This window comes from Oryzias melastigma, linkage group LG1 (genome assembly GCF_002922805.2).
Source record: "Oryzias melastigma strain HK-1 linkage group LG1, ASM292280v2, whole genome shotgun sequence".
NCBI lineage: Eukaryota > Metazoa > Chordata > Actinopteri > Beloniformes > Adrianichthyidae > Oryzias > Oryzias melastigma.
Window position 1 is genome coordinate 11764892 of NC_050512.1, and position 23518 is coordinate 11788409.

Here is a 23518-nt window from a genome sequence, read left to right on the forward strand (position 1 = left end):
TATGGAATTAACACTAGAATTTTAAGCATATTCTACTGAGACGCAGTGTTGAACATTCCAGTTGAAGATCTTTGTATCTTAAATATTCTTTGAATTTGGTTTTGATCTAAAAATGTATTTTTCACAACCTGCTTTTCTTCTCAGGCTGTGCGTGTGGAAGACACGATGTCCTCCACATATGCAGGAATGTCCGACTTGTCCGATGAGATCCTGCTGTGCATCCTGCGTCATGTTCCGGTGTGCGACTTGCTGGCGAACGTGGCGAACGTCTGCCATAAGTTACACACGCTGTGCCATGACAAGTCCCTGCTCACAAAAGTTAGATTGTCCGAAGAATATCTGGTAAAGAAATCGCTTTATCCTGTTATGAGTAATGACGCTTTTTATTAATTGAAAATGTACTTTCTGAGAATTCTCAAGTGTTTAATTTAGAGAACTTTAGTGGTTTTAGTTTTTTATTAAGAAATGTTAAGTGTAATGTCCTGCTTCATGTCTGAAACCAGCTTCTCCAGCTGGACATGGAAAAACTGGATAACTGTTCTAAAACTTTTCACTGGTACTAAAGTTTAATGATGGAAGACATTAAATACTCTGTGTCCTTTTTATTGTTTCAGGCTGATGATCTCTTGGTTCGCGTCATACTAAAGCAGCTCGCCAACCGAGTGCAGTGCCTCAGCCTTAACGGCTGCTATTGGCTTTCTGGTTCCACCATGGAGTACCTGTCTCGCTGCCGAGGAGTGACGCATCTGGACGTCACCGGCTGCCGCCTCACCTCCCTTTGCCTGTCTCGTCTCCTCTCCTCGCTGTCTCTGCTCAAGTCGCTGGCCTTTGACGTGAGGCCGTGCTTCAACTCCGCTCTGCTCAGCTCTGAGGCGGTGGACTCTCTCAGTCGCCTCACTGAGCTCAGGCAGACCCTCTTCACGCCGAGTTACGGAGTGGTGCCCTGTTGTGCTCAGCTTCGCAAGTAAGAACTGCTGAATTTAGTATGATAATGATATATTCAGATTAAAACTGTGTTTTTGAGTATTTATTTTTTCAATTGTGATGCAAAATTCAAAGTGTTTTGCTGTCATCACGTCGATTTTATGTTATAGTGAAATAAACCTACCACACTTTTATCCAAAAGGTTTTTTCCAATGTTGATTATAATCAATTTATTTCATTTTAAAGCAATTCTATAATGGTATTTATTCATCAAATAACCGTAACCCTTGTATTTTTTTAATCCCTTTTCAGTACAACAAAACAAAAAGTGAGTATATTGCTGATCATTCATGTTGAGGGTCTTTTGTTGTCTAGGCTGATGCTGCAGTTCGATATCCCCGATGTGACCAGAGAGGGAGTGGGCGTGAGCTGTCAGCTGATGGTTGGTCAGAGCAGCGTGCCTCACTACGAACAGCTGGAGGAGTTCACTGCCCGGCTGGCTCCAGGAGAAGTGAGTTTCGTAGGTTCACGTGGGATTTGAAGCTACTTGCTGGTGTGACTGAGAGCTCTGTGTCTCAACAACCACAGGTGAACCAGACTTTGCTGCTCCTCTACCTGGCGGTGTTCAGCGTCCACGTTCCGAAGCATCTCCGAACTTTCCTGGTGTCCATCCCCGGTCCCAACCCCGCTCACTGGCCCGCTGCGCCCTCTTTGGCTCAGAGTTTGGGTGAACGGGGTGACCTGGTGGCCCTGCAACTGCCCCGCTCCTGGTTAAACCATTTGTCCTTGAAGGGGGCATTGGAGGGTAACAGCCCCAAGCACCTGAGCTTCAGCCGCTGCCCCGCGCTGTGGCCACAGGTGTTCCAGTCGCTGCTGAACGGGGGAGTCCGAGACGCCACTCAGCTGGTTAGCCTCAACCTCAGCGGGATCAGCCACTGTCCGTACTCCGACTGCAGGGCTGTGGAGGATCAGCTGGTCGTTGGCTCGGTGAGCCAGCTGGCCGTCGCCTGTTGCAACATGAAGCACTTGAATCTGATGCACAACCATTATCACCATGAACACTCACCTGGGCTTGGCACGGAAACACACCTGTGTGACAGCCTGGCCAAATTCCGGCACCTGCGCTCCCTCACGCTGCCGGTCTGCACTCTGTCAGACGGCTTAAATAGAAATCAAGTTTCCGCTCGCAGTACGGCTCACTCCTCCTTGTTCCAGGGATTGAAGAAAGCTCCTCGAGTCGGACTCCAAAACTACAAGCCCGACTCGGAAGCGCCTCCTCAGAGCGACGGCACGTCGGGACTGTCTTTGCTCGCGGCCGGCTGTCCTCATTTGGAGACCCTGGAGGTCATCGGCTCGGGGTTCGTCTCTGCCCTTCCTCGCCTCGAGCCCTGCTCTCGTGCCAGCATGGAGCGCCGCGGCATCTGTGCCTGGGAAAGAACCGTTGGTGACTCCCACTTAGCTGCACTCGGTGCTTTCCCGCGACTGCGGCGCTTGACTCTGGCCGGACTCCCCGGAGCCCTCAGGGGAACCGGGTTGATCCAGCTATCCCAGCAGTGCAGAGACCTGCGAGTGCTGTCGCTCGCCAATCTAGGGTCACTGAAAACCATGAACTACTCTGCTGCCTTGCTGGACGCCATCAAGCAGTGTTCACAACTGCAGGAGCTCAGGTTAGAAATGATCACTCTAGAAATAGAAATACTCCTCTTTAGTTGAAGCATTTCATTTTCAAGTCCTGCAGCAGTTACTGACTACAAAGACCAGATTGTGATTGAAATTATTCTGTCTTACTCTGCTTTGAGCCACCACCATGTATTCCAAAATTTGCACACATCTAATACCCGGTTAAACAAACTTTATTTATATGGTACTTTTTCTGCTTCCCAGCATCTCAAAATGCTTTCCAAAATAAAATAAATAACAGTAAGACAAAAATAGTAATAGCAATCATAATAAAAAATAAATAAAAACACATTAAAAACCCAGCACATAAACACATCCCACGAGAACAATCAGATTAGATCAAATTAATGATTAGTAGAAATGTATAAAACCTAATAAAAATGTGGAGAAACTATGAAAAAGCTATACTGAAAGGAAGAGTTTTCCATTTTTTCTTAAAAACCTCCACATTGGATGAAGCTCTCACATCACAGCGGGAGAAACGGTCAAAAAAAATGAGGAAATATTTTAAAACCCACTAAGAAAACCAAAACAGATGTGTCGAGGAAATCTAAAGAAAGCTTTAAAATCATTTTGTGGCAAAGTGTGAAATTTTTGCACAATATGGATTTTTTATTTTTTTTTTATCTTCACGAAATTTCTCACGCATGCTACTAGCTTAATCCTACAATCACAACTTCATTGACTATTATTTTTGTTTTAATTTTTTTTTAAATTAATATTTTTCCAATCGTTCCAACAGCACTTAAACGCAGCATTTCTTGAAGTCTGTGTTTTTCTCTGGGGGACATCATCTCATTGGTGCACTAAAGTCAGACAAAAAAAGTCACAGTTTTAAAATAAAAACTCCAAAATTTTCCGTCTTAAATTATATTAATTTACAATCAAATTTAGCATGTCTTTGTCCAAATTCCTTTTTTTTTTTTTGTCTTATGAGGCGGATTGCCCAAACAGGCCACACATCTGCTCCTTCTGTCAAACTTGTGGCTCACAAATCAAAAAGTTTGTCCACCCCAGGTTTAGGATACTTACAATATAAAATTAAAGTTGAGGTGAAACAAAGTGTCTGTGATTTTTAAAAGGATATATAAGTAAATGGTCATTTTTTAAAGTTATGCACTGCTTCACAGTAATAAAGTACAAAAAATATAATAAGTAATAATCATTATAATTGATAATGACCTTTGACTTTTGAAAGAAGCCGCCATCTATGAATTTTCAAAAGAAACACCTTTTGTACCAGCTACAAATTGAAACTCCTCCTTGGGATTTTGATCGATCGCCTCCTAACTCATCCCAAGGGAGCTGTTTGGGGGAAAAACGTCGGTATTTTAGTTAAAGATTTTAAACAGCTCTCGCGTGGTGAGCTCACAAAAGTGGCGTTCCACACATTTTTAATACAAATAATTTGAGCATTTACTAATTTAGGTTTTAGATTAAGCTGAACAAAACAATATAATGTGATGTGAACATATTAGAAATGTGGGTAACAAAAAAGCCTCCATTGCCAGGGAAATCCAAACTTTTCAAACAGAGATCTGTTTACTTTCTCAACACAAATGAAAATATAAAATGGTTGCTATGGAATTGTAATTCTTTTTTCATCAATTTGTCACATGCAACTTTACTAGGGAGGCTGGGAAACCGCTTTGCAGTAGTGCACAAAATGTTTCAATTTTTTCTTGATCCCTCTACTTCAGTTTCACTGTGTAGATTTTGTTCTAGCCTGAAATACGTACATTTTGATGATTTTTACCTCTTTTTGTTTCTTAGATTAGAGCAGCCTTACCTGAACGCAAACGCGTCTTTCTTTGAGGCTCTGTCCTGCTGCTCCCGCCTGCAGCGCTTCTGCCTCATCTCACGCAGCGGCACGTTTGACCCATCAGCCACAGATGCCTTCGTGGAGAAATGCTCGGAGCTCATCATGTGCCACATGTTCATGGGCGGCACTTTGGTGGCCTGTCGAACGCTGCAGAAAACTCTCTTCGAAAGGTGAACGGCGTGGTTTTTGGATCATAAATAGACACCCTGTACTATCAGCTCCTCACAATTTTGTGCTTTTTTTCTCTTCTTAGATTTTCAGCCAAGCGCCCGGCTCTCAGCGTGGTCATCTACCCGTTACAGCATGAGGACCTGCCCTCAGTCATCAGAGGCATTCCTCTGACATTACTAGATCAGATCACCTTATTCCAGAGCCACGTTGCACAACCACCACGTTTATCGCCACTGTGATTCAGTGCGTTGCCGCTGCAACCAAAATGCACAAGAAACATTTTTATCATCATATGTCATCAGGTTGCACATTGCAAATAAGAATTTCAGGTTAATAATACATCAACTACATTGTTTACATTTACACAAATATAATTATGGTGTTTAAAGAGAAAATTTCCTTTAAATACGATAGTATTTATTTTCTGGATGGTTTTATTTGCCATGTTGACCTCAACTCTGGCTTCTTTACTAAAAATGATTTCTGAATTAACACAATTTTGTTACCTAAAAAAAAGTAAGCATAGTGGTTTCAAAAACAAAAGGGAAATAAATGGTTGTTCTGGAACTAGTTATTTGCCTCTGAAGCTGAATATCATGTGATGATTTAATAAACAACTTAATATTTTTTATAGTTACTGCTTTTGTGGTTTTTCCTGACTCATTACAACATGCTAAAATGTATAAAAAGGTTTATCATCCATTATTTACATATACATGTATTTATAATAAAAGCTTTTTTTTCTAAACTTTATCTAACATTTCAAAAAACAAATTTCAACATAAAGAACACACACACACACATACTAAGGGTTTTTGTATAACTCATTAGCTACAAATTTGTAATGGGGTATGGATTTCATATTTCATATGTGAAAAGTTGTTTCTATTTATTATTATTTGTTCACTGTGAATTTATCTTTTGAACGTTTAGGATTAGTGGAGTAGTTTTAACTTATTTTCATCTGCTTTTAACAAACTGAAGCTACATTTTAAACATTTCATAATTTAAATGTGGAAATGTATCTTTCCAGTTAAAAAACAAAAACAAAAAAACGTAATTACCTAATTTGACCAGCAGAGGGCAGTAAAGGGGGAGTGTCTACAGCAGCTCAGACATGTACAATCGATTTATGATGTAGTCGATAAGGGAGCAGCGACTCATTTTGGAGTGAACATTTTAATACTTTATAACATAAATGAGTTAGATTTTGTTTATAAAATACATTTAAATATATGTTTGTTACTTTTTCAATTATTACGAATGAAAACACATTTTTAAATAAAAAGTGATTTGAGATTGATTAGTCTGGTCTGAACCAGAATGCATCCTGGTTGAGGTCCACGCGCTCACAGCAATGACGGTAGGGATTTGACCATAGACTGTATATGACAAATGCCAAGAGGTAACACGGTTTGCTTATTTGGTTTGCTGGCATTTTAAATCGTGAGTTATGTTTAAAAGCGTTGCCTCTGCGTGTGTGCGTCATGCGGGTAAACTTCCCGTCGCGAGGTCGTCCATGTTTTCAGCGTTGAAGGAGTCACCTGAGAGCGTGACTTTGAGGTCACAAACCAGGTGGAGGCTCCTCACCACGCCAAACGCCAGGTTCGTGTCTCTTCCCACGAAAACGGACTCCGTCGACACAACTCCAGTCCCACCCGACCGTGAGGACTTTGGCTCCTTGTCTACTGAGTGGTCCTCTAGGACTTCGTATAAGAAAAGCAGCCCGAGTTTACAGGATGCTGTTGCCATGGACGACGAGGAGGAAGATATACATCAACACTTCAGGAGGCCTGGCAGGAGAAACACTCCTTACTGGTACTTCTTGCAGTGCAAAAAACGGATTAAAGAAAACAAAGTGAGTTGAATTATGCTAGTTCTGTCTCAGATTTTTGATTCTGCGTGAGTTTGTTGATGTTTTTGTGTCTTTAACAGCTGCAGGAGGCCCTGGATTTGTTCAGTAGAAACATGTTGAAGGAGGAGAGGCTGCAGCCAGAGGAGTACAACTATTCTGTCCTGATTGGAGGCTGCGGTCGAGCTGGACAGCTCAAGAGGGCCTTCAAACTCTACAATGATGTGAGGATGTGGATGCAGACATCATTCTTACACTCAAACCTATTAGTAATACAGTATTGTACAATGCACTGAAACCACACCTCCTAGAGTTGACCATTAATGATGTCCTTTTACAACATAAAAAGGGCAAAACTTAATTATAACTCTAACCTTCAAGCAAAAAATATTCTGGAAGTTTGATTCAAATTATAGAAAACACCTTCATAAATCAGTTATTTTCTTTATGTATGAAATACATGAAAACCCATTTTAAAGTTCCAATTTGATCATTTTTTGATCTATTGTAAAAGTGTTTCCAGTGGTCTTTTATTATGCTGTTTATAGAAGTTTAAAATGATATTTTTCCCCCTTAAAACTCCATCTCATTTTAATTTTTCCCTCTAGTATTTCCAGAATGTTCTTACAGAAAAATCTGCTTATTTGTCTCCAGATGAAGAAGAGAGGTCTGGTTGCGTCCGATGCCACCTACACTGCTTTGTTCAATGCCTGCGCTGAGGCGCCCTCAAACGAAGCCGGTCTCCAGCAAGCGCTGAAGCTGGAACAGGAGCTGCGACGCAAAAACTACCCTCTGAGTACCATCACATACCACGCTCTTCTTAAGACTCACGCCGTCACAAACCACCTGCAGGCCTGCCTTCACACTCTCAGGGTTCGGCGCCTTTATCATGGCGTGATTCAACTATGTGGGGATGGCTTAGAAATGTTTTTTTTAATCGTATATCATGTTCTCATAGGAGATGCTTCAAAACGGACACGCTGTGACCTCAGAAACATTTCACTACCTGTTGATGGGCTGCTTGAAGGACAAAGAAACTGGGTTCAGACTGGCGTTACAGGTAAAAATACATTATTCATTTCTGTCAGCAGTTATAATTGTTAAACATTGCAATAAATAATAAAATACTTGAAAAATATTTTTTTAAAATAAGCCTGCAGATTAATATAGGTCTTCCGAGCTGCATTAAGGTTCCAAACTGTAGAACCAGTTCCTACACAATCGTATTCCATCCTGAGTGATGCTTGCTGTGATTCTTCTGTACTAACTTTCCACTAACAGGGTTCCTGCAGGGTCTTAAAGAGACTTAAAAACATTTGAGCACTACAGCATCACACTGAAGACCACAAACAACATAAGAAATGGGAATAAATAAATTTATATAATTGGAAATAATGTATAAAATAAGAAATATACTGAGAAATTGGTCTTAATTTTGACATTCATGGCCTAAAAAAAGGTCTTAAGTTTAGCATGAAGAAACCTGTAGCAACTCTACACTAAATTACTGTTTCCCTGTTTGTTTCTCATGTAACAAACTGTATATGGAGATAGAAAAACCCTCTACTTAGTGTTTTTAATATGTCCTTGTTGCATTTTTCTCATGAGTTCAAACATATATAAAGAAAATCAAGCTTAAAGTTGCATTTTTTAATATTTATATATTTAATTTGTTTTAAATCGGGAGCAAATTAAAAAATAGGGTTAAAAAATAGCTTTAAAAAGCTGCTGCATTCTGATGCATCCACTTGTAGACGACTAGATACAGACATGTCTTTGTTTTCCTCGTATGAGCTGACATCTGGATCAAAACTGTACAGCTGGATAGCTCAAAAATTATCTGACATTTTTGTTGTACCGATAAAATTAAGTTGCAGTTGTGAGGCTGTAAGGTAGTGCGAGAGCATATTAACGGATAACTCTCAGTTATGATTGACGGGAAGGGGAGAGGACTTACTTCATGGTATCTACTTTTAAAGTGATGCATCCATGTGATGTGATCCATTGCTTTGGGTTATCTATTATTTAACACTCACCTTTTTCTTGGCATATCTGTTTGTCTATCACAGTTTAATGTTAGTGTATTTGGTTCAATTGTAGTTTTTTTTTTTTTTGTATACCTTTTTAAAAAAAATGTAATCTGGATCAATTTTTTTCTTCCCAGTTTGCCTTTTCCTGTATTTTCTTTTGCAAAGTTTCTCCTTGTGGTAGGTTTAAAAAGAAATCCAAAAATAAAAATGCAGACTATTGTGACACCCAAACCACCAACTACACAGTCAAAATTGCATCAATGAGTGTGACTCATTTTCCTGCTCATTCTCCCAAAGTGGTGTTCAGTGAAAACGTGATCATCTTAAACTTCCACAGCTTTTTGTTTTTTGCAGGTGTGGCGCCAGATGCTTCTCTCAGGAATTCTTCCAGATTCAAAGAACTATAATTTGCTTTTAAGAACTGCCAGGGATTGTGGGATTGGAGATCCTGCTTTGGCCGCCAGTATTTTACTTCACACTGACTTTGGAGGGCAGAAGGGAAGAGGGGATGTCTCGGGCGCGAGAGGCAAAGGTGTTGTAGACGTGGACCTTCTAGAGAGGCAGCTGCTTCTTCAGTCACATCCTGGTGGTCAGCGGGACAGCAGGCCGGGTCACAAAGACCACCCAACCAGTCTGATACCAGTCAGACAAACAGAAAACATCTCACTCCCTGATGACTTGATCGCTGACTCTTCAGCACCCAACCTGCTGGAGCTTTTTGAGGGGAAGAGAGCGGCTGTTATCTCGCTGGGCTCTGTGGATGGAGCGTCTGACAGGCTGGATCTCATTGGTGGAGCCAAAGGCTTCCTGGAGAAGATGGTAGCCAGTGGACTCAGTCCAGACCTGAAAACTCTGACTTTGTTGGCGGACATGATGGAGCCAGGTGAGCAGTGTCTGCAGGTGTTGCTGAAAGTGGCCAAAGAGCATCGGGTGAAGCTGGATGCCGCCTTTTTCAACTCCGTGATCCGCTCAGCCGCCAAAGTTGGTAACCTGGAGGAGGCAAAGGTATGCAGACACACTTTAAACAAATATTTAAATGACAGCTGTATTTAATGTTAATACTTGTAAACTTGTAAAAGTTCGTCACATTTTTCAATGAACTTTTAATAAAACATTGAATCTCTGCCATGAAAAGACGAAGGCCTGTAAAATGCACATATAACCCCCCAGGTGGGCCATATATGGCTTCAGGCCAACGTTTGTCAGGACAGGAAACCCCCCCATAGTCCTTGATACCTTATTGGTCAGTGTCCATGGCCCTGCTCCTGCCGACAGAGAATTTATAGCTTTGTTTTTCAGTGGGGAAAGTACTGATCGAGCCCTTGAACCGTCCTCTGACTGGTTTCAACTGGTCACAAGCTCCATGTAGGTTAATGTAACAATGCATTGTAAATTTGTTAATAACAAGGTATAAAAGTGTAACATAATATAAAAATAAAAACATTTAGTGTAAAAACCTGTCTAGGGCCGGACTTCTACAGTCATCACAGCATGAAAAGCTGCTTTTCTGCTGACTCGGTTGGGAGTCATCTCAAACTGATGATGCAATCTAACATTACTGGAACTTATGTACAGCTGTGGGTCCATGACAGTCGGTTGTCTTCCATGTTCCTTTTTGATGAAGCTGCTTCAGCCTCGCCTCTCAGACCAAAAACGTTTTCATTTCAACTCAAGCAGCACAAATGACAAAGGCTTTAAAGAATCGGATCCTGTTGTGTTTTCTGTAGAACCACATCCAAAAGAGGAAGCGGTTCCTGTGGAGGTTTAGTTTGTGTCTGGATCAGATGTAGTGTTTTGGTCTTTTATGGGACCAACAGCTTACATGGGAGGGAGAGTTTACTAAAAGAATCGTATTTTACATATTAGATATTAAGAGTTGACAGATTTAAAATCATTTATCTTTTTCTTGATCCTCACAGCATTGTGGTTCATTACATATCTTGCATATGTGCTCATCTTTCCAGGGTGTGCTTTGTGTGATGCGACAGCGTAACGTGAGCGTTAACGTGCAGACATTTGGATGTCTGGCATTGGGATGCAATCGGCAGGACGACGGCCTTCAGCTGCTGCAAGACATGAAGGTGATGATGGAGGACACATCTGAAGTGTGAAAAAACACAGAGAAATGCTGCTTTTCTTCTTCACATGTTGGGTCACACGCCTGACTGACAGACTGAGCAGAGGAAAGTGTTGCACCTCTAACCATTACTGTTCTACAAAATGCAAGAACAAGGGAAAAAAAAGAACAACTAAAGCAATCTGGAACAATTTGGTGGTTACAATTCCCAATCCAACCCCTTAATCCTGAGTGTCAATCAGGAAGGCACTGGGTTCCATTTTTACAGTCTTTGGTATGACTCGTCCTGGGTTTGAACTCACAACCGTCCAGTCTCCGGGCGGACACTACCACAAGGCTACTGAGCTGGTGTCCATCATGTTTTCCACCAACCTGCCATTGAAGCTCCCCAATGGTCAAAACTCTGATCCAGGTGCTAGCTGCTTTTCTCCACAAGAGATTCAGCTGATTTACGTTGAGCACTTCATAACTGTAAAGTATTGCTTTTCTCCACTTTAGAATCCGATAGGATTACTTAAGTGGTTGAAGAGTTACAGTAGTTAAAAGAATGTAAACGCTGGACCTAAAGCTGGAGTTAAAGGGTTAAAACAAAAACATACTGAAATGTCTCTTAGATGCTGGTTTCAAAAATGTAAACAATATTCTGATTGGTTGCTGTCCGGACAGTACATGGTGAATGTGAACCGGGGTTGATGGGAGTTCTCCTAACATGTCTGTTGGCTGCAGCTTGCAGGTCTAAGACCCAACGTCCACGTGTTCTCTGCTCTGATTGGCCGTGCGGCTCGCAGACTGGATTACGTCTACCTCAAAACACTTCTGAAGACCATGAAGGAAAGCAGCGTGTTCCCTAATAAGGTCATCATCAGACAGCTGGAGTTTGCTGCGCAGTATCCTCCCAACTACAACCAGGTCAGAATACACAGTTACAGAAAATGTTTTAAAGTTCTGCTTTTAAGGTTATCTCTGACTCTTGTCTTTTTCATATTTGAAAGATTTAAATGTATTTGTGGAGCTTCTCTCTTATTGGTCTTCCTTTTATCTTACTCTAGTACAAATCAAGAAACAACTACCTGGTCCACATTGATGGTTTCCGTGGTTACTACCAGCAGTGGCTGAGGGATTGTCCGGCTCAGAGTGATGAGGAGTACCAGAAGATACAAACTGAGGTGGAGGATTCAGCTCCTAACACAGAATCCAAAGATGGACTGAGAAGAATATGAAAGCATCTCCCATTGGGGTTACCTCTCACTACAGAGACCAGAAGAACTAGACCGGATCAACCGTGTGACATTACACTGTAAAAATCTATCCATTAAGACGTTCATAAAACTTTTTTTTATTATTAATAAAAACATTCGTGTTGCACATTTTTATTGAAAATTGTCTTTTTTGCGGTTTCAATAAATGTACTAATTATTAATATATTAAACCCTAATTTTTTCTTCACGTAGTAATTTAATCTAAAAGTTTCCCAGCCAGACGTGGACCTCAGCATGGTTTGACATCTGTTGGACAGACGCTACACCACTTGAACATCCCTGCAGTGTGACTGCAACCAGAGAAAAAGAGCAGAAAACTATGTATAGCCAGAGGGGGCCATCATGTCTCCTCTAATGAGTGTGTTGGGGTGTCAGTCGCTGTGCGAGTGGAGGGAGGGGGGTTCTATTTATACTTGCACTGCTTTACTTTTGTTGGAACATCTCTGCAGACGTCACTGACAGTCGGCAGTCGGCCCACACAGCTGCTGGAGTGAAGTCTGTGGGAGATTCAGCTGTTTATTAAGGACAAGAGTATGGAAATGTTCACATGTCTTGCATGAAATGCTAAGACCTTTAAAGAAAGGACAAAAAAACTATTAGAATGGATAAGATTAGAGTTTAAATTGGCAAAAGTACAGTAGTTGTGTGTGCTTTCTTGTTTACTGTGGTGATGGACAAACCGAGGGGTTAGATGGGAATCCCTATGGACCATGATGTTTGCAGATGACATTGTGATCTGTATTGAGATTAGGTGGAGGTTCTCTGAACTGGAGAAGAGTAAAGATCAACTGCAGCAAGGCACTGTATCTGTGTGTGAATGAAAGAGACTCAAATGGACAGTGAGGTTTCAGGGAGTACAGGTGAAGAAGGGGAAACTTTTAGTAGTCAACAATCCAGAACAATGGAGAGTCTGGGAAAGAGATATGGGTGTGTGCTTGCTGGTTGGAACAGGTGTGATGTGTGACAATAGAATGAAAGGAAAGGTGTAGAAGTATGTAGTGAGAGAAGCCATGCTGCTGGTTTAGAAACTCTGAGAAGCACAGATGAAGATGTTGAGGTTCTTTATAGGGATAGCCCCAGGAATGAATCGATCAGAGGAACAGCCCATGTTAGATGTTTTGGAGATAAACGCAGAGGAACAGTGATGGTGCTGGTAAAATGATGCTGAGATTGGACCTTACCAGGAAAGAAGACCAAAGAGAAGCTTCATGAAAATCGTAAAGGAGGTGGATGGTGTGATTGAAGAGGATGCAGGGGGGAATAAAAGGAGCCGCCGACCCCTAAATCGGTAAATCTGGATGAAAAACAATGTTGTAGCATTTTTTCTCATCAATATCTAAGACGTTTTTGTTTAAATCAAAACAAGTAAACGTAAAAAAATGGTTTGGGGGTGTTTCCCTGAATATTTCTATGTAGTAACCATACTTTTGTCAATAACTGTTGTGCCATTTTATATTTTGTTGTAGTTTTAAATGGTGCCACATTTGTAAGAAACATTTATTTGTGGTTCGTATTTGGGTTGTCCTCACAAATATTATCCAGATCTTCCCTGGCCACACCAAAGAGCTTTCTCTTCCTCTGCCACTGACTGTTGTCAGAGCTTTCTGGTCTCTCTATAGTGCTGGTGATCAGCTGACTGTGAGCATGCTCTGTTCAGCACAGAAGCCAGACTCTAAATACAGTCGGCACTGCAGTTAGAGCACAGGATCAAAGTGTGGAAAGGATACAGAGAACACAAATGCTGATCACTGCAGCAATAAGAGTGACACATTTTTGTGGGGGCAGTATGATGGTAAGGGATGCCATATTCTGCTTCTCATTTACAACAATTTGAATAAATAAATATTCAGACATGTAATGTTACGCTCAATTTTCTTTACATATTATCAGAAAAATGCCACAATAAAATGTTAAAAACATCAAAAACATGATTTTCATTTGAGCAGGTCTTTAAGTCTATCAGACCACCTCCTGAATTTGGGAAAGGAGAGGACACCAGTCTAACAGAGTGACCGATACATGAATGGATCCCACATAATAATGCAGAATTCTTATAGATGTGGCACCAATATATAAAAAAGAAAGATTTCTGTGATGATTTGACGATAAGTTACAACCACTCATAACTAATTAGTAACCACTAATTGGGAGTGGAGCGTGGGGAGGTGGGAAATGAGTTTAAAGTGAGGGTGAAGTCCTCCTTGACCTGGCCCCGCCCTCACCTGAAGCTGGGCTCGAGCTTCTGGCCTCGCGCCCATTACTGTACGCTCGCGCCTCAGCCCCGGAGGGCGGGGAGCAGGACCCCGCGCGGGCATATGTCTGTCACATGGACCGTTAGGAGGGAAGAGGCTCGTGTCTGCCGGTGTAAGAAGTCTCCATGATTGTTTTGAGCTGAGAGTCTACGTCGGGGGAAAAAAAATGTTCAAAAAGAGGAACGGGACTCCCGGGACAAAGGTTGAGGAACCGTGTGACTGTCACCCGCAGGAGCCCGCACGCTTGTCGGTTACTGAAGAGGAAGCGGGCTGGTTTCTCCAGCTTCTATATCGACAGGAATAAGTGCGCAGCAAGTTTTTAAACCCCCCTCCCGCTCGTTTGTGGTGGCGTCGCCCCGCTCGAACCGCTGACTCACCGGCAGCTGAGGCGGCTCATGGCGGTGCTGTTGGATCGCGGCCACTCCGCCGCCGCGTCCGAATAGACCGCGGATCCACCGGGGGGGACCATGATCGGCTCGCCGGACCTGCTGGCCTTCACCAGCGCGGATGAGTTCGAGGAGGGCGGACGTGAGCAGGGTCTCCCCGAGGAGCTGTCGGTGCCCCTCTCACCCCCGCGTGACCCCTGGAGCACCAAGGCGCAGTTTCACCGAGACTTCATCCTGGTGGCGGAATTCTCCGAACAGGTGCGCCGCGCGCGTCTTTGGGTTTGGAAAGATGAGAGTTGGCCAGATTTCAAAATAAGAGACTAAAGCAAAGTTTAAAGACTATTCAAAACAAAATAAGAGATAGAATTAAATAGAACAATATGATTAGAAGAATCATTCAGTATTTTCTAGAGAAGCTATTTCTCAATAGGTCATTTTTTTTTGTTCTCCAACAGGAAACTGTGATTTTTTTAAAGGAAGAACTTATAACATTCAGATCTGCTTTTTATTACATACCAGTTTAATGTCTCAATCGTCCTGATGTCTAGATCAGGGGTCTGTAACCATCAACAGAGTCATTCGGGTTAATGTATCACTGATTAAAACCCAGAATGAGCCACAATATGTCATGTCAGCAGTGATAAAAAAAAAAAACAGTTTAATTGACAATTTCTGGTGCATCTAATGACCCAAAATTAAATTGAAGCTGATTAAGTGATTTTTTAAAAGACACTTCAAATCTTTTAACTTGTTCAAAAATCGCAAATCTATCTGATAATTGGTGTGCCTTAATTCTGGTTGTGCTTATTGGTCTCCAATTGATTTTCTGTGGCACATGGCGCACAAAAAATTTCAAAATAATAAAAAAAGAGCCATGCACGTGTTGCTCCGGAGCCTCAGGTTAGAGACCCCTGGTCTAAATGTTCATCTGTGGTTCTCAGGAATAAAACATCTACTCACAGATATTTTATTAAGAAAGGTAAAATGTAAAAGAAAAAAAAAAAAACTTGCAACATGCAAATAAAAAACTAAAAAAGTTGCATTACCTGCAAAAGCGTGAATGCTTTTTGCTCAATAAACCAATTTACTTTCATTTCTGAAAAATCCCCTGAATTTGCTGAATGTTTCGATACCAAACGTGCAGAAAATGCACAAAGAATTTGAAGAAATATTTGAAAAACTGCGAAAATTTTGAAATGAGTAAAATGCATGAATACCAAAAGTACATGTCCTGAACGTGCTAAACTTTTTGATACCAAAATTGCACAGGTTTTAAAGTGCACATAATATTTGAAGAATTTCTAATTTCTTTAGGTCTAAAAAAAAAAAATCACATAAATTGCGTAACATTTTTAAAATTGCAAATATATGAATACCAAGAGTGCAAGCAGGAATGCCCCTAAACTTGCTGAACGTTTTGATAACAAGATTGCTGAAATCACTCAAAGTATGATTGAGTTTTTACCCGTATGGACAGGAGCAGGAGAATCACCATAGAGTGAATGCTGTAAAGTATTCATAAAATATAAGACATATTGATAAATATACATAAAAGTAGATGTGGGCTTTACAGTGAATGTGGGTATGATGTTCTGATCTGTTGTCAGGTGGGTCCAAAGCCTGTTCTCACCATACCAGACGATCAGCGCGTCATCGGTTCATTCGACCTCAATCACTTCTCCGTTCGCATCATGTCGGTGGACTACCAGGCGTCGGGCCCCGGCCTCACCCCTCCTACCTCACCTGGTCCCCGCCTGAACTTCAGCGAGGACTCCAAGGTGATCCTGGGAGACTCGGCGGAGGACGCGTTTGTGTATGTACACCATGTGACCCTGTATGACCTGGAGACTCGGGGCATGGTGCGACCTTTCTGCATGGCCTACATTTGCTCGGACCAGATGAAGCTGATGGAGAACTTCTGCGAGCTGTCGGCGGGCTTCTCTCAGGCGTCCGAGAGCCTCAAGACGGGAAACAGACAAGCGTTTTCATCAGAGCTGCAGAGGAAGCTGCAGGAGCTCGAGTGAGGTTCTTTTTTTTTTTTTTTCTACAACACGTTCAGTTAAAAAGGAGACAATGTGTTGTGGATTTTTTCAAACTGTACCAAATGAAAACAAGGCTCTGCTGCTACTCTGTTGATCCAGGTACAGACGGAGGACTCTGCTCCAGGATGGAAACGGCTCCACAGAAGGTGGAAGGAAAAGCGATGATCTTGAAGGTGTAGAAAGGTCCATCCTGAATAACAGAGAGCTCCTTCGTCAGGTTATGTCTTACCCAAACAGGAAGCTCGGGGAGCCGGACTTCCTGCCTTACGATCCTGCTGACTCCCTCACAGATCCCACCGCCCTTCTTCCAGTTGAGCCCTGCCCCTCCTCCCTGCTCACCTCCATAACGTCAGAGCGCTCTCTGAAGCCGTTACAGGAACTCTGCAACGACTACTTCCTGTCCCTGATGAAGGAGCAGTTAGTGGATACCGAACGCCGTCTGCGCCGTGACAGGAGCGTCCTGAGAACCACCAGCATCACCCAGTCACTGTCCAGGAAGCTGAGGCTCACAAACTTCCTGTTTGAGGCGTGGAGTCCAGAAGATGCAGACGAGGATGAAGGAAAAGGTGCGGATGCGGCGACTCACAGAGCCGCGGGGGGCAAGAGCAGCCCTGAAGACATTTACTCTGAACCCAACCGCAAGGAGGTGTTCTTCTCCTGCGTGGAGGAGCTGCCAATCAAACTGGAGGCTGGAGAAGCAGGAAGGGTGACCCCTGACCCCTCCGCCACTGAAATGACAGGGAGCGTGAGCAGCGGCGACAGCATCGAAGTGCTGGGGACGGAAAAGTCTTATCGGACTCAGCCGGGCGTGGTCGGCTCGGTCAGGAGAGGTAAAGGCGGGCGCAGGAAATTCATCAGTTTTACAACCTCAGTAGTAAGTATTAAAAAAATCAGATTTTAAAATTCTGCTCCACAGAAGTGCAGCTGGGCAGGGTGGATGTCTGCCTCCGGCATGCAGCAGTGGACACAGGTGTCAGGCGTGTGCAGGCCAGTGCCAAACGTGCCAACAGCGAGGACAGCATCGAAGTGCTGAGCACCACCGAGTCCATAATCCCTGAAGACCTCACCGCCATCACAGAGGAGGAAGCAGAGGCTCTTTCTCTCACCAACGGCTTCGGAAACGAGGACTGCTCACTGATGGGGTTCCTCAAGGAGCAGAGGGAGAACGCTGCTTCTGCTTCAGAGCCTGATGAACCGTCCAGTGACGCAGAGGAGTCTTTGGGAGATGGGATGTGCTGTGACGGCAAGAGGGAGGATACGAATGCAGCGAGGAGCGACGAAAGCCATGAAGATCCCCTTCCAGAGCCGACGTCCAAACTGCTGCAAGGTTCTTAAACTGTTTTATCCATCCATCCAAAATCCCATTTTGGGGTCACAGGGTTGCTGGAGCCTAACCCAGCCGTTGTGGATTGAAGGCAGGGTGCATCCTGGATGTTTGGCTTAGATTAAAATTGTGTGAAAACCAAACATAAATATTTACACACACACACTTCAGGGGTCTCCAACCTTCAACTCTGAAGGAGCCATTTGGGTTAATTTCTCACTGACTACGACCCAGTAGGACCCGCAAAGTTTTCTTTCACCCCCTAAAAATTTTGCATGAATAAAACCTAAATATTAAAAGAAAATTGCCTTTTTTTAACTTTTGACAGAAGTTCACACAAGTTCCTTTCAAAATAAAAGACGCCCTGCCACATATGATCATCTCAGTGCAGCAATTGTAGTAGTAATAATTGTAATATAGTTAATTTTACTGTTGTAGGTACATCTTTGCCAGAAATGTAAATCTAACAAACCAAAATTAAATCCGAGCCAATTATTTTTGAACACTTATAATTCCGTAATTTTTCGAAAATAGAAAATTTGCTTAATAATCTGTCCGCCATAACTCTGGTTGAGTGCATTGACGTCCATTGATTTTCTGTTGGACAGGACATTATGCACAAAAATTAGTCAAAATGTTGTAGTTTGACTTGTGCTACGCACTGTCCTTCAACTGTTTCTAAATGAGCTAAAATTGGAATTAGTTTACCCCCCCCCTTTACTACTTTCTCACACTTCTTACTTTACAGGTACTTTGTGGAAGTTTTTTTTTTTCTTCTTTAATAAAAGAGCCACATGTGGTTCCGGAGCCGCAGTTTGCAAACCGATAGGAAAATAAATGATTAAATCTGCAGCAACTTAAAAAAATGCAGTTGGATCTTTATCAGTCAATCGCGTTGTTGTGCTTTTTATCTGCTTAATTTTCTCACAAGAAATTTTAATAAGTGAAATGCATAAATTTAGCTCTCACAAGCCCCAACTTTAATTTTCCATCTTAAATGTTTCATATTAAAGTATACATTTATTAAAAACCCTCAGTTTACCCTGCAAATATTTGAATCCTACATGACAAAAATCTAATCAAATTTTATTTAAAAGAGCTTTTTTCATTCCAGATTTAGTAGATCAAAGTCCTGTGTATCAAAGTAACCCACAAACAGAATTTTAAAAACATTACAAACATTTTAAAACCAAACACATTCACAATAATGACCCTCCACCCACTCGGTTTTTCCAGCATGACCTTCAATCCCTTGTATTAAAACTGAAACATGGAACTAGAAAACAGTTACTATAACAGGAACAGAAACATCTGGTGTGGCTCTGCTGTGAGGAAACGATGTGACGGGGCATCGCCACATCGCTCGCTCGCTCCGACCAGGACAGCAGAGGCTCCACTCCACAGCTGTTGGGCTAGAGTGTGGAAACCCTCCCAGATTTAGACAGCAAAGCCCCAGAAACATGAGACGAAGAAGTACTGGAGTTTAGAAACAAGTTAAACAATAAATAATTTTTAAAATATTAAAGTATATTTCAAATATAAACATATCAAGTATAAATAAACATGTAGAGCATAAAGCGGTCTAAGTAGCATGTAATAACAGTCAAATAAAATAAAATAATTTACTAAAACTGTTTTAAAGTTCTATTAAAAGTGTTTAGCCGGAACGTCTGGATTTGAAACAGACTAATAAAGCTCATGTGAGGGGGGAGTTTTAATCCTTTAAGCCGACATAAGGCGTCAGAAAGCCTTTCAAACATTCATCTGGCTGAAAGAACTCAATAATCCATCATGATGAACTTACATTGTTGGTAGCATTTAAATGTGGGGCTGATTCTCCTGTTTTTAGGCTCTCAAAACTGTTCTGCAGAGAAGAATCCGTTTCAGTTTTGTGTCAGTAATGAACTTTCCTGCCCCCCCCCACAGCTGAAGCAGCGGTGGAGTCTGCGCCGCAGTGGCCGGAGGTCCGCCAAAGGAAGAGGCTGGTGCCTGACCTCCATGTGATCTTTGCCCCGCCTGTTGCCCCTGTAGACCTCGACCGTAGATGCCTGCCGTCCCCCCCTCTGAGGCTGCTGAGCGTGGACGAGGCATCGGACTGCACCAGCTTTACCAGCTCCTCCGACCCGCCCACCCCCACCCAAAGCCACCCCGGGAACCTTCAGACCAGCAAGAGGAGGAGAAGGAAAGCCGGCCTGAGAGCCCTCAGGTTCATCAAGCAGCACTCGTTTTCCCAGCATGCCGTGTTTTGTCTGCTGAGCGGCCGGCCGCTGGTTGTAATGGGAGGAGACGAGGGTTTGGTGAGGAAGCTCGTGGACGCTCTGAGCCTCTTCGTGCCGTCCCCGGGCCACGACGGGGGCGCAGTGATGCCGTGTTTGACCACGCCCCTTCAGCTGACAGACCTGCTCACCTGGAGACTCATAGGAATTCACAGGTGGGAATTGGAAATCATCAAAAAGGTGCTCCAATATAAAACATGTTTTTTAACATGTTTTTGTGGGATTTTTCTGACATATATGAAGAAAATTAAGCTTATTGTTGCATTTCTAAACAATTAATACAATTATATATTGAAAAAACTAAAAAATACTGTACTAAAAACTTATTTTTCAGCAAGGATAATAATTTGCCACACTTTGGTTTTTCAGTATATTCAGAAAAGGTAAATAAATAAAAGTAAGAATAAAAAAAGTAGGCGAAAGATTTAGCAGCATCTAGTGGTGAAGCTGTATATTGCAGCTAACTGCCTCTTCAGATTTAGGAGTTTAGAAAAGGATTGCATTTTTTCCCAGATATAAATGATTTTTTAAATTGTAATAGAATGATTTTTAGCCAGTGGGAATAGGTAGCCTATTGATTATCATTATATTATCTTACTTGTAGATGCATTCATCTATAGAGGACTTTAACATAGTAACAAACTGCAGGATTTTGACCTTTTTTTCCCCCTAAATTTAAGATTCTTTAGTTAAATATTTTGAATTTGACTGGAGTGTCAGATAAAGTGTCTACATAATCTAAGATAAATTCATCTACAGGAGTAAACCCTTTAATCTGTATCAATTCCTCAGCAAAAATGACTCAAAACAGTCTAGTGATTTTTTTTTTTTGCTTCATAGACAAAAACACAGTTGAAGGGTACTTAAATACTTCTGATTTCTTTTGTACATTTTTGTTCTAATGTTCATTTGTATCATCGTCAGTCTAAAGTGTCAAAAGAACTTAATGACATCTTTAATTTTCATGCTAAAATGTACTCTATCCTGTTCTTCTTCCTCCCCAGATCTTCTTCCAGCTCCTCATCTGCCGTTCTTCAGTCTCTGAATCAGTACAGGCGTTATCTGGCTCTGCTGGACCTGGACAAGAGAACGCTGCAGTGTCCGTCCTACGCCGGCTCGCTCCTCGCCACTTTAGCCGACCCTCACACGGGCATCAGCAGAGGCATCACCTACCTGCAGCATTTGGAGAGCTGCCTGTCTGCACTGGCCAACAGAGCCCTGCTGCACACTTTTGGAATGGCGCCGTCTCATCTGAACACGGCAGCAGGACTCGGAGGGACCGAGGAGGACGGGCTGCAGACAGGGCTACGCAGAAGTGACGGCGACCTGAGAGTGATGAACTTCCTGTCCGAGCTCATCAAGCAGCAGCATGTGGGCCGAGGACCTCCAGTCCTCATGTTTACTTACAGCTCAGTGCAGCTCCACAGAAACACAACGAATGAATGAAGAACAGAAAAGCTTTTTAAAGTGTTCCACAGTTTGAACGTGCTGTAAGCATGTTGACGTAGATATATCCATAATCACGGTCAGGCACTCCAGACTTACAAAATGGGAAATTATGCATATTTGTGTAGCGCTTTTCTACCTTCAGCCCAAAGCGCTTCACAGTCACAGACCCATTCACACAAGCACACTTTGAACCCACAATCTTTAAATCAGGATTCGACCTCCCTACCGCTGCACCACAGCCACCAGGCCTTTCTGAGGATTTTTATAGGTTAACAGAATTTTCAGATGTATTTATAAAATATATTTTTATTACTTTCTACCATGAAAACATGTTTTATAATGACTAAAGAGGAGCCAAAAACCTTTTTCCAACATTGATAATCTTTCAGGCCTCACATTCTGAAGTTGATGCTGCTTGATTTTAGGTTCAGAAAACCAAGTAGACGTCTGACTAGAGAAAAATTCACCTCAGGGACTAGAATTTGATTTTGTTTTTGCCACAAGAACATATTAAAAACACAAACTTTAGACATTTTAAGTTTCTGTGAAATGCAGGTTTGTATTTCTGATGTTAGCAAACCAAAACTTCATATTCTGTGAAGCTGTTTCACTTGTTTTAGTTGATGGATGATGCATTGTGGGATTGAAGTGCACTTAAACTGGTGAAACATTTTTAATGGTAATGCACTGGAAGAACTCATGCCTTACTGACTTTCTGCTTTGGTTGTAATGTTATTTTGTGTCTTCACACCCCAAAAACCCTCATAGCACTGATTTGTTTCATTATTAAACATTGTTTTATTTAAATATATTTATATTTTTGCACTTGCAAGCTGTTTTAGTTAAAAAAAAAAGCTGGATTGTCATTTTTTAGCTTTTGACAAATTGTGTAAGTAGAACTAAAGAATCACACGAGAAATAAAATGAAAAAGGACTCGCTATGAAGTAATTGAAATGCTCAGAACATAAGCAGCTGCATAATAGTCAGTGTGTGATTTTTTTAGAATAAAAGCAGCCACATCAACTCATGATTAAATCTGGTTTATTGTTTATTATTCAAAGGCACAGTGTTACAGTGTGGACAAGTTCTCTGGAAATAAAGTTCCTTTGTGCTTTGAACTGTGGCCAACTTATTTTCCCACAATGCCTTTGGCCTTGTTTACCAACAGAAATACATTGTGTTGCCATTTGCAATAAAATTAAACACATTCAAAGACTTTGATGAAAAAAAGAAGTAGAGAAAAAAAACATATTTAAATATAATAGTAAACTATGTGATGCTGGTGCCAGCTGAAGCAGACATACAGCTGAACATCTGCAGGAAACTGTTGTTGTGTTTGGGTTAGCAGGCAGAGTTTCTGAACTCTTACATGTTGAGATGAAACATTCTCATCAGGTCCCTTGTAATAAGAATACAGCAGGAGAAAGACCTAAACATTTGGTCTAGTGTGAGTGCACAGACTCGTGAAATGGGTAGTTTGAGGTTCACAGAGATCCGTGGACATACGTCGAGCAGCAGGATGAGGCTCATGTGATAAACATTCCTGATTACAGCAGATGACTCTGCTGCAAATGTAAAATGCATGACAGCGCTCAGAGTGGTTCATTTAAAGCTGATGAGCTTTGGGTGGAGAGAGTGGGTTTATTAATGTGTGGAGCTCAACTTAAAGAATGTTTTCTGAATATGTTGATGCACCGGTGCTGATCCGAGTGACCGTCTTAAGGCAGAATCTGTCGGGACGCCTTTTGTTAAGAGGGGATGAGATTGAAAGCCAGTGGAGAGCCTGTAGATGGAAGAAAGAACAGCAGAATACAGTTATGGAATCTTCCAATCCTGATGATCAGATTAAGATTTCATAATTAGGAAAAAAGTCAGCAGATTTAAATTATTTTCTCTTATTTTGTAGATTTAAAAATGGGAAAAAATGAACTGTAACACGTTTGATTGTAAGTTTGTTTTAACAGCCAAGATCA

General features: G+C 41.9%; 4 protein-coding genes and 1 long non-coding RNA gene across 5 annotated transcripts in view; 3 read left to right on the forward strand and 2 right to left on the reverse strand.

The window, feature by feature from the left end:
* The window catches only part of fbxl18 (F-box and leucine-rich repeat protein 18), a 6169-nt gene extending 934 nt beyond the window's left edge, over positions 1 to 5235 (forward strand). The window contains exons 2-7 of the mRNA XM_024259378.2: positions 145 to 342; positions 615 to 964; positions 1300 to 1435; positions 1513 to 2591; positions 4378 to 4596; positions 4680 to 5235. Coding sequence (XP_024115146.1) covers positions 145 to 342; positions 615 to 964; positions 1300 to 1435; positions 1513 to 2591; positions 4378 to 4596; positions 4680 to 4836 — 2139 coding nt within the window. The 3' untranslated portion in view covers positions 4837 to 5235. The remainder of the gene's footprint in view (positions 1 to 144; positions 343 to 614; positions 965 to 1299; positions 1436 to 1512; positions 2592 to 4377; positions 4597 to 4679) is intronic.
* A 655-nt stretch (positions 5236 to 5890) lies between these two features.
* On the forward strand, positions 5891 to 11921 carry ptcd1 (pentatricopeptide repeat domain 1). Its single transcript, XM_024259376.2, has 8 exons — positions 5891 to 6455; positions 6533 to 6673; positions 7104 to 7322; positions 7408 to 7509; positions 8834 to 9484; positions 10444 to 10560; positions 11283 to 11465; positions 11606 to 11921. The coding sequence occupies exons 1-8, from the start codon at positions 6051 to 6053 to the stop codon at positions 11774 to 11776; spliced, it is 1989 nt and encodes a 662-aa protein (XP_024115144.1). The 5' UTR covers positions 5891 to 6050; the 3' UTR covers positions 11777 to 11921.
* On the reverse strand, positions 8688 to 10445 carry LOC118598754. Its single transcript, XR_004947859.1, has 2 exons — positions 10135 to 10445; positions 8688 to 10103 (listed from the first exon to the last, which is right to left on the reverse strand). It is a non-coding gene; the product is annotated as an uncharacterized LOC118598754 (long non-coding RNA).
* Positions 11922 to 14113: 2192 nt separating the features above from the next.
* Positions 14114 to 22573, forward strand: smcr8b (Smith-Magenis syndrome chromosome region, candidate 8b). Its single transcript, XM_024259375.2, has 6 exons — positions 14114 to 14711; positions 16061 to 16473; positions 16595 to 17325; positions 17412 to 17822; positions 19746 to 20250; positions 21100 to 22573. The coding sequence occupies exons 1-6, from the start codon at positions 14535 to 14537 to the stop codon at positions 21539 to 21541; spliced, it is 2679 nt and encodes an 892-aa protein (XP_024115143.1). The 5' UTR covers positions 14114 to 14534; the 3' UTR covers positions 21542 to 22573.
* The window catches only part of zgc:112980 (uncharacterized protein LOC503706 homolog), an 8976-nt gene continuing 8027 nt past the window's right edge, over positions 22570 to 23518 (reverse strand). The window contains exon 18 of the mRNA XM_036211852.1: positions 22570 to 23328. Coding sequence (XP_036067745.1) covers positions 23294 to 23328 — 35 coding nt within the window. The 3' untranslated portion in view covers positions 22570 to 23293. The remainder of the gene's footprint in view (positions 23329 to 23518) is intronic.

Coding starts and splice junctions, on each gene's coding strand:
- ptcd1 (XM_024259376.2), top strand. CDS start 6,051: ATGTTTAAAAGCGTTGCCTCTGCGTGTGTGCGTCATGCGGGTAAACTT. Junction 7,323..7,407: donor CCTGCCTTCACACTCTCAGG/GTTCGGCGCCTT, acceptor ATGTTCTCATAG/GAGATGCTTCAAAACGGACA. Junction 7,510..8,833: donor GGTTCAGACTGGCGTTACAG/GTAAAAATACAT, acceptor TGTTTTTTGCAG/GTGTGGCGCCAGATGCTTCT.
- smcr8b (XM_024259375.2), top strand. CDS start 14,535: ATGATCGGCTCGCCGGACCTGCTGGCCTTCACCAGCGCGGATGAGTTC. Junction 16,474..16,594: donor AGGAAGCTGCAGGAGCTCGA/GTGAGGTTCTTT, acceptor CTGTTGATCCAG/GTACAGACGGAGGACTCTGC. Junction 17,326..17,411: donor GGTCGGCTCGGTCAGGAGAG/GTAAAGGCGGGC, acceptor TCTGCTCCACAG/AAGTGCAGCTGGGCAGGGTG.